Source organism: Dermacentor silvarum, chromosome 10 (genome assembly GCF_013339745.2).
Source record: "Dermacentor silvarum isolate Dsil-2018 chromosome 10, BIME_Dsil_1.4, whole genome shotgun sequence".
In the NCBI taxonomy this organism is placed as follows: domain Eukaryota; kingdom Metazoa; phylum Arthropoda; class Arachnida; order Ixodida; family Ixodidae; genus Dermacentor; species Dermacentor silvarum.
This window is the reverse complement of record NC_051163.1, coordinates 151288243-151304813: the sequence shown is the minus strand read 5'-3', so window position 1 is coordinate 151304813 and position 16571 is coordinate 151288243. Positions and strand designations below refer to the sequence as shown.

General features: G+C 47.4%; 1 protein-coding gene across 1 annotated transcript in view; it reads left to right on the top strand.

The window, feature by feature from the left end:
• LOC125940951 (uncharacterized) overlaps nucleotides 1-16571 on the top strand; it is a 96077-nt gene that overhangs the window by 18018 nt on the left and 61488 nt on the right. The window contains exons 4-5 of the mRNA XM_049657721.1: nucleotides 1695-1817; nucleotides 8621-8805. Of these exons, the coding sequence (XP_049513678.1) occupies nucleotides 8641-8805 (165 nt within the window). The 5' untranslated portion in view covers nucleotides 1695-1817; nucleotides 8621-8640. The remainder of the gene's footprint in view (nucleotides 1-1694; nucleotides 1818-8620; nucleotides 8806-16571) is intronic.

Below are 16571 nucleotides of genomic sequence, written 5' to 3'. Positions count from 1 at the left end.
GCGTACTACCTTTCACAGAGGCTGGATCTTATTGCTAACCAAAAGCATTAGACACGATGACGATAGTGCAGGAAAATTACCTGTTCCGGTTTACAGAATATACATCGCTTAGCAAAGTACTTGCTTGAAGACGAGCGAATTAGGTTTTCTTAATACGGGCACACGCATCTGTCAGCAAGCCCTATATTTTATGTTTCACCAAGTATTTTTACAGGTACGTTGCGGTGCAGGTTCTAAACGTTAGCGAGCGCCACTTATGATTAGAGTGCATACGGCAGGGATTACCAAATCCCGACCGGGAACTTACCACTGTCGTTGAAAAGTGTACAATCATTGCATTCTACCGGTGCTAACATATGGGGCAGAAACTTTGAGGTTAACAAAGAATCTCGAGAACAAGTTAAGGACACAAAGAGCGACGGAGCAAAACAACGGTAGGCCTAACATTAAGAGACAGGAAGAGAGCAGTGTGGATTAGAGCAAACGGGGATAGCCGATATTCTAATTGACATTAAGACAGGCCATGTAATGCATAGGATGGATAACCGGTGGACCATTAGAGTTACAGAATGGATACCAAGAGAAGGGGAGTGCAGTCGAGGACGGCAGAAAACTAGGTGAGTGATGAAGTTAGGAAATTTGCAGGCGCAAGTTGGAGTCAGCTTGCTCAAGGCAGAGAGGCCGTCGCAATGGACATATAGTGTGATGATGATGGCGATAATCCACACAAAAGGCCCCTTCTCAGGTTGTGGGAAAATGTGTGGCGTAGACGAAGAGAACTAAGGTTATTGGCATGTAATAAACCTCTCGTTGCGAGGCATCGCGTAATCGACTACATGATGCATACGTGAATATCTTGTTCTCCTTTGTTCTCCACAAGAAAAGTATGAAGTTGCCTATCAAGAAAGGGGTCAGGCAAGGAGACACAATCTATCCTATGGTATTCACTGCATGCTTAGAAGTATCCAAGCAGTTGGACTGGTAAGGCTTAGGGGTGAGGATCAACGGCGAATATCTCAGCAACCTTCGGTTTGCAGATGATATTGTCCTATTCAGCAACAATGGGGACAAATTACAGCAAATGATTGAGGACCTTAATCGAGAAACTGTAAGAGTGGGGTTGAAGATTAATATGCAGAAGACAAAAATAATATTCAATAGTCTAGCAACGTAACAAGAATTCAGGATCGCCAGTCAGCCTCTATATAGTCTATAAATGAGTAAGTTTGTTTAGGTGAATTGCAAACATCGTACTTTGATCATGAGGGGAAGTTTACAGAAGAATAAAATTGGGATGGAGTGCATACGGCAGGCATTGCCAAATCCATGACTGGCAGCCTACCACTGTCGTTCAAAAGAAGTGTACAATCATTGCATTCTACCGGTGCTAACATACGGCGCAGAAACCTGAGGTTAACAAAGAAGCACAGTCGAGGACGGAAGGAAACTAGGTGGGTGATGAAGTTAGGAAATTTGTAGGCGCAAGGTGGAATCACCTAGCGCAAGACGGGGATCGGAGGGAGAGGCATTCGTCCTGCAGTAAATCTCTCGTCTCCATGCAACGCTCGCATCAAAATTTCCCTCGTGCTTTTTGAGCAATAGATTTATCAGTCGCATGTTAGTGATAGGACAGGGGGGGGGGGGGGGACATCTGGCAGCATCGCATGTGAACTACATTTACGAAAATGTTTCAGGCACTATCATCTGTGTGACGGCAGCGGTCAGCGATCCCGACAACAAGGCGGAGGCTCTGAAACAGCTATGTTCAAAAGTTCTTGCTTTGATCAGCTTTGACACACGTCAAAACTCCGTAAAAGGTAAGAGCACTCGGTGCAAAAAGCCCTCTCGTTCTGTTATTCCTGAACAGAGCATGCGGGAATATGATATAGAGAGATCCAGTTTTCACCTACACATTAACGCCAAAACTGCTGATAAATTGGCGCCCTCATCTCGCGTCCCTCAATTTTTGTGTAATTTTGTGGTTTATTTGGTGCTGGTAAAATGTTTATTTATTCAGTGAAGGATCGTTTCAGTTGATGCAACTTGTTTTTAACGCGGCAGCATTAAGGCTCCCGTGTCCCATTATATACAGCGTCGGCTTCGGCGTCGGCGTTAAGCGTCGGCGTCTGGCGGAAATAATCATGCCGAATCCCATCATCCCTAACCACCCCGACCGCGTGGTGCAAGGGGTTAGTTAACAAAAATTGATTGAGAAAATCACTCGGTGCAAAAATTTTTGTTAACTAACCCCTTGCGCCACGCGGTCGGGGCTGACCCATCTCACGTTGTGGGAAAATGTGTGGGCGTATAGGAAGAGAACTAAGGTGATTAGCATGTAATAAACCTCTCGTTGCGAGGCATCGCGTAATTGACTACATGATGCATACGTGAATATCTTGTTCTCTTTTGTTCTCCTCAAGAAAAGTAGGAAGTTGCCTATCAAGAAAGGGGTCAGGCAAGGAGACACAATCTCTCCCATTGTAACTTCCGTCATCTGCCGAGCTTCGGGTGAGGAGCCGGGAACTGCCTGCGTCCCAGCTGGTAGTGAGCCGTGATGTCGTGAAAAGTAAGCAGCGGGTCCGTGGTCCGGTCGATCCCCTGCGAAGCCGGGCCCCTCAGACCGGCGCGGTTGACGAGACCTCGCGCCTGGTCGTGGGCCAGCTCATTGGGGTTGATCGAGCCGGGAGAGACGTTCCGGCCCATGTGAGCCGGGAACCAAGTGATGACGTGACGGACCGTGCCTGGCTTGCGGGTCCTAAGCACCGCCGCAGCCTCGGCCGAGACCGAGCCGGCGAGAAAGGCCATCGCCGCCGACCTGGAGTCTGTGAAGATCTGGGTGCGCCCGGGATCGCACAGAGCCAGCGCCACTGCGACTTGCTCTGCGACGGACGCCGTCGAGTGTTGGATGGACGCTGCGTTCAGGAGTTTGCCCTGGGGGTCAACCACCGTGGCCGCGTACGAGTTTGATCTGGGATACTGCGCCGCGTCGACAAAGGACACGAGCTCTGGGTTCTGCAGGGCAGTCTTGATGAGTGCTCGGGCCCTGGCTGCGCGCCTGGCCTCGTTGTGTTGTGGGTGAACGTTCCTCGGGAATGTGGAGACTCTAAAGGCGTCCCTTTCTTCCTGTTGGAGGGGGACGGCGCACGACTCCGCGGCCATGGCGGTGAGGCCCGCCATCTCGAGTATTCGGCGGCCGGACTTGCTGGCAGACAGGCGAACGATCTGTGCCGTTTTCTGCGCTTCTACGATTTCGCTCAGGGTGTTGTGGACCCCGAGCTGCATCAACTTATCCGTGCTGGTCGTCACAGGGATACCGAGCACTCGTTTAATGCTCTTCCTGATGAGTGCGTCAATCTTGTTTTCCTCAGACCGTGACCAGTTTAGTGCGGAAGCCACGTAGTTGATATGGCTCATGAGGAAGGCGTGGTAGATCCTTAGGAGGTTGGCTTCGCTGATGCCACCCCTCCGGCTCGTCACTCGTGAGACGAGTCTGAGCATGTTTTCCTTCCGTCAGAAAAATTGTAAATTAAGACTTAACCACAACCTACAGGCGTGATAGTGTCGATTGTAATTTGAATGTACGAGAAAAAAGCCCGATAAGCAGTCAGAGTTCTTTGAATGCTATCGCGTTCCACTCTTAAAGGCAAAGCTTAAGCGTCCTCCAATTCGGATGGTGTTTCGCTGTCATTGAACCTTTGTGCGCATGGGTGAATTTTTTCCCGCCTGCCGATAGCGGTAGTCGCTGGGACGCATCGTTTGAGTGAAGTAGTGCACAATGCTTTCGTCGGTTTCTTTATTGAAAGGAAAATGACAGAGCGACTGGAGCTGCGCTATTGCATCGAATTTTGCCAGCTACTTACGGCCGTCACTGCGCGTTGCATAGCGCAGCTTACAATTCGACACTATCACGCCTGTAGGTTGTGGTTAAGTAGGCACGCCGAGTTCTAGGCAACATTGAGGGGAATGTTGAAAACTGAGCCTTTTTAAATTTTGGACACACGCGCGCCTCGGGGCAATAGCAAACAATTGATGAAAAGAAGCCGACAGATCCCACGCCCTGTGGACATCGATGTTATGTGAAGCAGTGTGCGGGGAGCCTACCAAGTTTAGGTGGCTCTTTCATGACCTGCATGACACGCATGTCATGATATTCATGTCATGAGTCCTCAGGAGTCCCTTTAGCTATACCTAGAGACCGTAAGGTCTCTAGGTATAGTAATGCTCATGACTATGACTCACCATCTTTTAGTGTTTCCTTCACTCAGTACCAACGTCAGAACCCATTTTAGTGGCTTTTGAGTGTTGATCTTTTTTCGCTAAGTCATTCACGTTCTTTCTGAGTCATGCTCATGACTACGAGGTCTGTTAGAAAAGTATCCGACCATAAACCTGGCACAACTGGAGCGCCGGAAACCTAATCACCCTTAAAGTAGTCTCCTTAGGACTCCACACACTTGTCCCAGCGGTGCTGCCATTGTTGGAAGTATTTCGAGAAGGCTTCTTTCGGAATGGCGTTTAGCTCAGCTGCCGTTGCAGCCATAATGTCCTCTCTTGTCTGCTTTCAATAGCCTCTTCATTTGGGAAACAGCCAGAACTCACAGGGGGCCATAATATCACGAGAGTAAGCAGCCTGTTCAACTAAAGAAGTCTGGTTTTTCGCCAAAAAACTCTGAATAAAGTGCGAGGAATGTGCAGGAGCATTGTCGTAATGAATGCGCCAATTTCCTGTTGACCACAACTCCGGTCGCTCGCGTAGCATCGCGTAGGCGACGGAGGACATCCCTGTAGTACTCGCCCTGTAGTATTTCACCCTGTGGTCCGTACTCGTGGTGTACCACACCGCGGGAGTCAAAAAGAGTCAAAGAAAGAAACTTTGACGTTGCTACGCACTCGGCGGGCCTTCTTAACCACAACCTACAGGCGTGATAGTGTCGAATTGTAAGCTGCACTATGCAACGCGCAGTGACGGCCGTAAGTTGCTGGCAAAATTCGATGCAGTAGCACTGCTCCAGTCGCTCCGTCATTTTCCTTGCAATAAAGAAACCGACGAAAGCACTGTGCACTACTTCACTAAAACGATGCGTCCGAGCGACTACCGCTATCGGCAGGCGGGAAACAATTCACGCATGCGCACAAAGGTTCAATGACAGCTGATGCAAGCGCGTCTGTTTGAGATCCATCAGGTTTTGGGGAAAAAATAAGGTCGGATACTTATCTAACAGACCTTGTATGATTTCTGCCATCATCCTTTATTGTTTCCTTCACTTACTGCCCATGTCCGAAATTATTGCAGTGGTTTTTGAGTGTTAATCTTTTTTCGCTGAGTCATTGACATTTTTCCCGATTCATGCTCATGACTGACTTCTACCAGCATCCTTTAGTGTTTCCTTCACTTAGTACCCACGTACGAACCAATTTCAGTGGTTTTTGAGTGTGAATCTTTTTTCGCTGAGTCATTGTCATTTGTGCTGCAGTCATGGTCATGACCGACTTCTACTATCATCCTGTAGTGATTCCTTCACTTAGTACCCACGTCAGAACCCACTTCAGTGGCTTGTGAGTGTTAATCTTTTTTCGCTGAGTCATTGTCATTTTTGCTTAGTCATGCTCATGACTATAATTTCTACCATCATATTCCAGTGATTTTCGAGTGTTATTTTTTTTCGCTGAGTCATCGTCATTTTTGCTCAGTCATGCTCATGACTATGATTTCTATCCTCATCCTTTAGTGTTTCCTTCACTTTGTACCCACGGCAGAAACCCATTTCAGTGGCTTTTGAGCGTTAATCTTTTTTTCGCTGAGTCATTGTCTTTTCTCTGAGTAATGCTCATGACTGCTTTCAACCATCATCCTTTAGCGTTTCCTTCATTTAGTGCCCACGTCCGAACCCATTCCAGTGGTTTTTGAGTGTTAATCTTCTTTCGCTGAGTTATAGTCATTTTTCTGAGTCAAGCTCATGACTACGACTTCTGCCAGCATCCTTTAGTGTTTCCTTCACTTAGTACCCACGTCCGAACCCATTCAGTGGTTTTGAGCGTTAATCTTTTTTCGTTGAGTCATTGTCATTTGTGCTCAGTCATGGTCATGACTATGATTTCTACCATCATCCTTTAGTGATTCCTTCATTTGGTACCCACGTCAGAACCCACTACAGTGTCTTTTGAGTGTTAATCTTTTTTTTGCCGAGTCATGCTCATCACTTTGATTTTTACAATCATCATTGATTGTTTCCTTCACTTGGTACCCACGTCTGAACCCATTCCAGTGGTTTTTGAGTGTTATTTTTTTGCTGAGTCATTGTCATTTTCGCTCAGTCATGCTCAAGACTATGATATCTACCCTCATCCTTTAGTGTTTCCTTTACTTTGTACTCACGGCAGAATCCATTTCAGTGGCTTTTGAGCGTTAATCTTTTTTTTTCTGAGTCATTGTCATTTATGCTGAGTCAAGCTTATGACTACGACTTCTACCAGCATCCTTTAGTGTTTCCTTCACTTAGTACCCACGTCCGAACCCATTCAGTGGTTTTGAGTGTTAATCTTTTTTTGCCGAGTCATGCTCATCACTTTGATTTCTACAATCATCATTGATTGTTTCCTTCACTTAGTACCCACGTCCGAACCCATTCAGTGGTTTTGAGCGTTAATCTTTTTTCGTTGAGTCAAGTCATTTGTGCTCAGTCATGGTCATGACTATGATTTCTACGATCATCCTTTAGTGATTCCTTCACTTGGTACCCACGTCAGAACCCATTACAGTGTCCTTTGAGTGTTAATCTTTTTTTGCCGAGTCGTGCTCATCACTTTGATTTCTACAATCATCATTGATTGTTTCCTTCACTTGGTAACCACGTCTGAACCCATTCCAGTTGCTTTTGAGTGTTATTTTTTTACTGAGTCATTGTAATTTTTGCTCAGTCATGCTCATGACTATGATTTCTACCCTCATCCTTTAGTGTTTCCTTCACTTTGTACTCACGGCTGAATCCATTTCAGTGGCTTTTGAGCGTTAATCTTTTTTTGCTGAGTCATTGTCATTTATGCTGATTCATGCTCAATACTGTTTTCTACCATCATCCTTGAGTGTTTCCGACACTTAGTGCCCACGTCCGAACCCACTCCAGTGGTTTTTGAGTGTTAATCTTTTTTCGCTGAGTTATAGTCATTTTTCTGAGTCAAGCTCATGACTACGACTTCTACCAGCATCCTTTAGTGTTTCCTTCACTTAGTACCCACATCCGAACCCATTCAGTGGTTTTGAGTGTTAATCTTTTTTCGTTGAGTCATTGTCATTTGTGCTCAGTCATGCTCATGACTACGACTTCTACAAGCATCGTTTAGTGTTTCCTTCACTTAGTACTCACGTCCGAATCTATTGAGTGGTTCTTGAGTGTTAATCTTTTTCGCTGAGTCATTGTCATGACTACATGATACGCGTTTATGACGTTCATGTCAAGACATATCATTTATGTTCGTCATATGCTCTTGTCATAATATGCTGATTTTGGTACATACGAAGTTAACGAAACGACCATGAGAGCACAAAGTCGTAGGCGGCTAGATAGATACTGTCAAAGTAGCAAATGTTTGCCAATTTATGCTTCGCATTTAAAATAAAAAAAGTCCTAGGGCCTTCACATTCTGATATATAAGACGGCTTAAATTGCTCCTTAATGCATTGCTTCCCAGCAATGCATTTGTTCTTAAAAGTGAAGCCGACTTTAAGGGTATCAGTGTAAGCTTGGTCTTTGTTAGCTGGCTTTCCCACGTTGGGTGTTGCAGTGAAGCCTGCTCATAAAGAAAAATGTGATGCGAACGGAGCCCGATAACGCTATCGCATTCCACTCTTAAAGGCGAAGCTTAAGCGTCCTTCAAGTTTTCTCGCACCAACTTGAAAGCTGTGAAAAGCGAAGACCCATGTGAAGGGAACCGTCAATGAAGCCAAGGAGAGGAGCAAACCGGAACGTTCTTTTGATGAAAAAAATAGATCGTGGGGATAAACTTGCCATTTCGGCACTCTGCCGTGACTAATCTGAATATCTGGCCACGGTGCGAAACGAAACCTAAACCCGATATTTCGTGTGCGTAGTGATACCAATAGGCCCATGACAGCGGCAGTTCGTATGTCCATTTCCGTGGGTGGGCATGTAACACAGCGAGTTAGTGTTTGCCAGCGCCACTGATGGTTATATTGGCGGATCTGCAACGTCGGTCGTTTCAGCCTCGAGCGTCACAAAGAGCTCAACAGCAGAGACTGAGCCGCTCCTGATAAGACTTCGAATGAGGTTGCATTATAGTCTGCACTGAAAGTTCCCACTTTGGGTCTTCAGCGCAACTTTGTATATTTGCCAGCTTTACCACGATAGCTTTAAGATGAAGCTGTGCGGAGAGGCTGTTGCTGTTGATAAACTATAGACGGCACCAATGAAGTAGGTCATACTGGTGTTATCACTTCTTTTCAATAATTATACGGGAAGTGATGATTAATGCTCAATTATGACGCTTTTTAATTCAGTAGTTACAAAGGCTACCGTTTGCACATCTGTCGTGAATATTGACGAAAGGTGTACGCACTCGTACCATGCTGAAGGAAAATGTTTTCATACTCGTGCACTTGCAGATTCGGAGGCCCTGGAAAATATGGAAAAGTACTTCTCAGGCAAGTTCCTTACTGGAATAAAGAGTGAAGAGAACCAGGAGCTCAGTTTTCTGGACGTTGTGGTGAAAACCACAGAGTGGCGACTCACCATGTCGCATGGAATTATGGAAGTGAATCTGACACAACAAACCGCCAGCAACTTTAAGGTGGGTTTATTAGCACGCAAACCACTTCGAGTGTTAATTTGCGTTTTCCATCCATAGCAGTAAAATCAGCATGACGTAAAACGGTTATGCGGAGCGCTTCGTACCCGCGGAGAAACAGCGGTTCTACTCAGAAGTGCCGTCAAGGTTCCAGAATCAAAGTATTAACGGGAGCACTTTGCTGAAGGAAAGTGCTTGTTATGAAACTGTCAACGCACAACGGTATTTAAGCGCTATTTGCTTCACGGTTAAGCCGAGTTTTAACCACCTAAATAAAACACGCGACAAACGAAGCGCTGGTAAGCTCTTTATTGCGGACAAAATGGGAGCGCTTCATTAGGTAGAAATCCGTCTCGCACTAGCGGGAAACCGGCGTAATTGCTGTAACTGTAACTGGTTGGGTCGCCGAATCGTACCGTGTCTCTTGCGAGTAGACGACCAGCAGCCCATGGACGTCGACAATATTCGCGGAGCCGGCATAACGTCAGAAGTCGAGAAATCATTAAACTCGCCATATCGATGACTAATACCGCAGGGGCTGCCAACCGCTGACACCTCCAACATCCCCAGGAGTATGCACCACAACGTACCGTGTCTCTTGCGAGTAGACGACCAGCAGCCCATGGACGTCGACAATATTCGCGGAGCCGGCATAACGTCAGAAGTCGGAGAATCATTAAACCGCCATATCGATGGAATAATACCGCGATGCCATATTCGCGGAGCCGGCATAACGTCAGAAGTCGAGAAATCATTAAACACGCCATATCGATGACTAATACCGCGAGGGGCTGCCAACCGCTGACACCTCCAACATCCCCAGGAGCAAGCAAACTTTATTTCAAAAAGAAAATTAGGCAAGCGTGGTTGGGCCCTCAGTCCAGGGCTCCACTGGCGCGAGCAGTTCGCTGGGCTTGGTACAGGAGCCACTTGGCTCTTTTTTCCATCGTCTGCAAGCCATATAGCCCCCACTGCCCATTTAACATAAGTGGTTGTGCTATTATGTATCGGCTAGTAATATGTGAAGGCCTTTCCAGGCTATGTTGTAGTGTGGGTTTGTTAGAACACCATGAACAAACGTCCAGAAATCTAGTTGGGCTTATTTTATTGAAATGATGCAGTTTGGGAAAGCTGTTTGTTTGAATGCGTTGCCATCCCTATTAGGACTGCTGCTTTTTAAGGGCCTTGTTAGCTTGGAAGAAGTTCGGTGTGCGGCCCGGCCGCAGCATGGTTCTTGAGTTCTCAAGCTATACGGTCTGCCACAACGTTACCCTCCAAGCCTTTGTGAGCCGGACACCAGATACTGTCGTGGTGTTCCTGTCAAGGTTTGTCCCAGAATTATGCGTACCATATTGGGCAACGTCCCATTGAGAAACAGGCGACATGCCGTCTGCGAGCCGGATAGCATTACTGCCGATTCGTTTCTGTGTTCCGTGTCATCGTTATTGTAGCCACTTCCGCCACGCACGTGGATCGATTCTGGCCGTCTTGATACGTTGTTGTTGGATAACCGCTAGCGTTCTCTACTAGCTCTGCTAGCGTCTGCGTAGTACGCGGCCGAACCTTTCCCAAAACAATTCTGCTCGTCTTCTAACGGCATGGTATGTCGGGTGAATATTCTTTGGTATCGGTGCCACCGTGATACGAGATCTGTAGTTCCTGTCCTGTAGCACTGTATTCTCGTCGTAGTATAATGGTCGCGGTGTGAAACCGAGCTTTTCTAGAACTGCACGTCCCTGGTTCATTAAGCAGAACAGCTCTCTTTGAGCTATGAGGACCACGCTCAGGTATTCCTCAAAGGTGTTGTAGAGGCCTAGTTTCTCGACTTTTTCCTTGTTAGCACTTTCAGGGATGCTAAGCGCTGCCTTGAAGGCTTTCCTTAAGATTCCTTATGGTTTCTTAGTGCTTGGTACGGCAGTTGCCTACGGTCACACTGCGAATTATAAAGGCTTGGACCAGCCTAATTAGCTATCATTCTTATCATACTGCCTACGTTCCCTGTTCCTTCCAAATTTTGGATGTGTGTGGTGCCTGCGTTCTGTTGTACACACATTGCCAGAATGCGTAGGGTTTTCACCTCCCCGATGGGACGTCCATCCAGACGTATCGTTATGAAACTGTCAACGCACAATGGTATTTTAGAGCTAGTTGCTTCACGCTTAAGCCAAGTGTTAACCACCTAATTAAAGCACGCTACAAAGGAAGCGCTGGTCTACGCAGCTTTGGAAAGGAAGCACGATCGCAGGGCTCATCCGCAAAATCTCGCGTTGACAAAGCGGCATTGTAGTAGAATGCGAATTTCACATTTCGCTTGTAATTCCAGTAATTTCGGGTTGCAAATGTAAAACGTTTTCTGACAACAAAAGTATTGTTATTTTACTGAGAAGTGGTTTACCTTGAACATTAGTTGGGCACCACGAGCTACCGTTACCAATTTCCAAGCATGCTTTGCATTATTTTCTTGCTAATAAATCTCAAACGTTGCGCATACTCATTAGCTTGATGTGCTAGCTGGGCTTTGGGTATTGTCCGCGTAAATAGACGCCAAAATCTTGGTCCTCCTGTAGTTCAATGGCGAGCTTACGCATGCGCACATTGAAGAGAATAGGAGAAAGGATAACTCCTTGTGGGGTGCCTTTGTTCGCGAGGTCGAAAGTGTCCGACCTAGTCGATCCCAAACCTATTGTCGCAGTTCGGTGTGTCAGGAATGACCGAACGTAGGCGTATATGCGGCGACCACAGAGTCCAGGCCTTTCATTATCGAGTCATGTATCAAAATTGTTTTTGATACAATCACCCATATAAAATTGGGCGATATATAAAATTGTCATTCAAGCGCCCATATAAAATTGTCATTCGAGCCACTGATCGGTTTTAGGACGTCGTACTTCAGAAGGAGGAACCCGTCATGAGCGTCGAGCGTTGCCTGAAGCCAAACATGTTGCTGGGTAGCTTTTCCCTCTATATAGTTGGATTGTCTGGTGAAGATCACTTTTTCACACAACTTGCCCACGCATGATGTCAGCGAAATTGGTCTTAAGTGCGGCATATCCCTGGGGTTTACCCTTTTCGAGTATTAGTGTGTTCCTGAGAAAGTTCCACTTGTTCAGTCTGTCTACTATTGCTGTCTAGCAATCATTGGTGATCTCGGGATTTGTCTTCTCAATTCTCAAACTGCATGCCCGAGTTTTCCGCCCACACCAGGCTGTCTCGTTAAAGAAGTCCATGATTTCTGTTAGGGCAGCGTCACTCAGGTTTCTTATGGCATTTAAAATTTTATCCTTTATTGGAACCATGTTTTTCCGAAATGATTGGGCCACCGCGTATAATTCCAAAGTTATGGGTGCGTCTAAGTCAGTCTGCTGTATTCCTGTGTATTGTGTGTGTAGAAATAATGTAGTATGGTTGTGCCCGAAAAATATCTCCTTGATCATGTTTGGTAACGTGATATCGTCCCCTTTAAACTCGTTATCTATGATCTTGAGTGCCCTGTTCGTCATTTTTTGTACCTCCAGTGTAGGTCATGCTTCGCAAGATGGGCCATGTCCGCGTAGTACTGCACACTGCGAGTAGACGACTGATACTTCACAGGAAAATGGAGATGGACTGACAGGGGCAGAGAAGTAAGAAACATCGAGAAAGGAACTGGGTGAACGGCCATAAACAAGGTAGAATAGCGAGTAAGCGGTTGTGCGTTGTATTCCAATTGTATCCCAATTTCTATGGTCTGGTATCATATCCGAGAGCGTGCGATGAAACCGCTCAGTCAAGCCGTTGGTCTGAGGATCGGAGGACTGAGCAAGCCAGTAAACTGTCTCCAGTTCGCGTCACTCAAACGTTGCACATACTCATTAACTTGCTGTGAGCTCGCCTTTGGGTATTTTCAGCTTTCAGTTAAAGTTTGTCTCATCCAACGTTTGGTGAGGCTCCTTCTGCCATCCAACAAATGAAGTAGGTGTCGATCGACCACCGGAGTTTCAGCTTTCGTTACCTTCGCGTGTGCCTTTTTGATTTGTGCTGTCCATGTGCTGACGTCGGTCAGTTCGCCGTGACGTTCTAGTCCTTCGCAGAATTTCACCCAGTGCAAGATTTTGGATTTCCCGATCCCCCTCCTTTTCCTGACAGCACTGAGCGATATTCTCAAAATGTAATGGTTGCGGCCAAGATTCACCCCTAGATTCGTTCACGTCGTGTTCCTTGCGATGTTCGTGAATGTCAGATCTAACACAGTTTTAACGATGCGTGTGGGGATATCTGGCTGTGTAAGCTGGTATAGGTCTTACCTTTCCACTAAGCCCGCTTGCATTATTCCTTTGGGGTTCTCTTTACTATATCTCCAGTTAGCGTGCTGTGCGTTAAGGTCTCCCAGAAATATGTTTGTCCTTTCCTTTCAGAAGGCCCAGGGAGTGCACTATTAAATTCTAGAAGTTGGAGAGTGTCTCTCTGACTACACGGCCTCAAATCTGTAGAAGACAATCAGCAACAACAGCGGAATGTCTGGGGCGAACGGAGCAGGCGACCGAACACGTTGCACGCGTTGAACTGACACACTATTAAAGCGCAGGCACCGTAGCTGAAGGCCGAATCCCGTAGTATATTAAAAAAATGGCCATGAACTCATTATGAGTGCGCCATCAAAACTGAACAGCAATGGCGAGAAGTCAATGCCGTACACGCACGTATACACCCGGAGACTAGCAGACGACGCCAGGAGCAATCCACACTGGACATGGTGTGACGACTAGTCGGTTAATTCGCAGTGAATCGTGTCCTGGAGCATTTCGTACAGACTGGTAAAAAAACCTGCAGACTCTGTTTTCAAAAACTGGACAGCCAGTGGAGCAAGACAGCCGACAGCTATTACCTTCACGTAGCAAGCAAGCGCGCGGCGCGGCACCGGAGTCCCCCCCCCCCCCCCCCCCCCGTTGACGTCACGCGAGAGGGCGCCCCTCAAAGATCTCGGGGCGAATAGCAACGACTTTAGACAAAAGTGAGCGCATACATTTTATAGACAATGGACGCGTTCGTCCATCAAATCTCAAATCCTTGAGAGTTGCTATGGTACGCCGCGCAACATTACCAAGTCGGCTAATTTGCATTTGGTGTGTAAAACTAAGTGTTTTCTGCACACTCGGAAGAGGGCAAGGTGCCGTAGCTGCAGAAACAGGTTGACGTCACAATCATGCACAATCCCAACAAACTGCTCAAAATAAAGAACCCATTTCCTTGACATCGTTTGCAGAGAAACTATATATTGTGACGTCACAGTAGGGGCGGACTTTTATTGAGGCCGACAGACACGGCGAAGAAGGGTGGCATCAACAACCGGCATGAACAGCCTACGGCACAGTCCACGCTCATGATGCGCCCGCACGCGCGATGAAGATGATGGGCACACGCGTGATGACGAGAATATACAGATGAAGTGCACAATAAATGCCCAAACTAATTTCCCTCACGCGATAGCGCCCATCCTTGCCGCTGCCTAAAGGTACGGGGAACGCGGCGTGAAGGGTTTCATACGAGTAACGTGGGCCACTTCGGTAGAGCGGCAACGGCAGTAAGTTGAAGAAACAACAGGGGTCACACGATAATTAACTGGACAAGTCATTTCCAGGAGCGTGTAGGGGCCAATAAACTAAAACTGGAACTTCTCCCACAACCCAGGAGTGCGAACTGGTGTCCAGAGCAGCACTTAATGAGCAACACTTAATCGCCAGGATGGTAGAATACTGAGATGCGTCATAATGATCCTTCCTGTCCCGTTGTCTTGCTGTGGTGTTGACGCGGGTAGGCTGGCGACAATGGACGAGGCGGGAAACATACTCTTCACAGGAAAATGGAGATGGACTGACAGGGGCAGAGAAGTAAGAAACATCGAGAAAGGAACTGGGTGAACGGCCATAAACAAGGTAGAATAGCGAGTAAGCGGTTGTGCGTTGTATTCCAATTGTATCCCAATTTCTATGGTCTGGTATCATATCCGAGAGCGTGCGATGAAACCGCTCAGTCAAGCCGTTGGTCTGAGGATCGGAGGACTAGATGTAGTCTTCTGAGTGGTGCCAGAGTCTTTGAGCACTTCTCGTACCAGTTGGGAAAGGAATGTCTTTTCGCGGTCGCTCAGAAGGGCACTAGGGGCGCCGTGGCGCAGGATTATGGTTGTAGAATGAAGGTAGCAACTTCGGAAGCCGATGTTGGCCTTATACAAGCGGTTTCGGCATAGCGCATCAGATGGTCGACGGCTGTCGCTACCCATCGATTACCGGCGGGAGTCATCGCAAGTGTCCCATAGAGATCGATACCAACAACCTCGATTGGTTCCGCAGGACATGATACTGGTAGTAGTAGCCCGGCTCGAGCTGATGTTCGCCGTTTTCAACGCTGACAAATGGCGCAGGAAGCGACTGGTAGGAAGCGCAGGAAGCGACGTACTCGCCACACTGGTAGACAGGCCCGGCCAGTAGAAGCGACTTCTTATGCGGTCGTAAGTTTTCTGGATGCCAAGGTGGCCAGCAGTCCAATCGTCATGAAAGGCCTGAAAGACACGCGCACGAAAGTAACGAGGTAGTGCGAGCAACCAGCGTCGTCCATCAGGATGGCGGATATAGCGGTACAGCACGGAGTTTTCCTGCTTGAATTGTGTCAGCTCTCGACGAAGCCGGGCGTTATACGGGCGCGAAGCTCCACGAAGGTGGTCTATAATACGTCTGCAGTAGAGTGGGCCAGTTGTGTTCGTGCGAAGTGAGATGATCAAGAGCGGCGAAGGATAAAACCGCTGTAGAAGACAAGTCAGTGCGTCACTGGAGGTGGTGGCGGAACCATTTATGAGTGGGCTGTAGGAAGCGGGCAGCGAGAAAGTCTGCGTCTTCATGCTTCTTACCAGACTTACAGATTTCAACGTCATATTCTTGCAGAAGAACAATCCAGTGACCAAGACCTCCTGACAAGTTGAGTGTGGAAAGCCAGCATAAGACGTGATGGTACGTAACGATGGTGAAATGGTGGCCGTGGAGATAAGGGCGAAATGTCTGGACGGACCAAACGACAACGAGGCACCCCAGCTCGGTGATGGTATAGTTCTTCTCGGCAGGTGTGAGCACGCGGCTGGCATACGTAGCGACTCTCTCACGCGAAGAGTTGTCTCGCTGGAGGAGCACAGCAGCGATGCCATGGCCGCTAGCATCCGTGTGCAAGAGTGTGGGTGCAGTCTCATCAGAATGACACAGGGCAGGTTCGGATGTGAGGGCGCCCTTTAGCTGGTCAAAGGCAGATTCACATTCTGGTGTCCACACGAAGGAAGTGCCAGAACGAAGCAAGTGGTGTAAAGGAGCCGCTATACAGGCGAAATCGCGAATAACTCGGCGAAAATAGGAAGCGGTGCCAAAAAAAAAAAAACTGCGTAGGTCATTGGTCTTTTCTGGACGAGGAAGGGGAAGCACCGTCGAAATCTTGTCAGGATCATGTCGAATACTATTCTTGCTCACAATATGACGTAAGACCTTGATCATCTTGCTTGCAAAATGGCACTTTTTGGCGTTGAGCTGAAGACGGCCGTTTGCTATGCACATTGGAACCTCGTCCAGACATTGCAGGTGCTGCGCAAATGGTGACGATAAAATAACTATATCATCCAGATAGCACAAGCGCGTCTTGCACTTCAGGCCACGCAGAACGGTGTCAATCATGCGCTCAAAAGTTGCGGGAGCATTGCGGAGGCCGAAGGGCAAGACGCTGAACTCGTAAAGACCATCTGGGGTTGCAAATGCTGT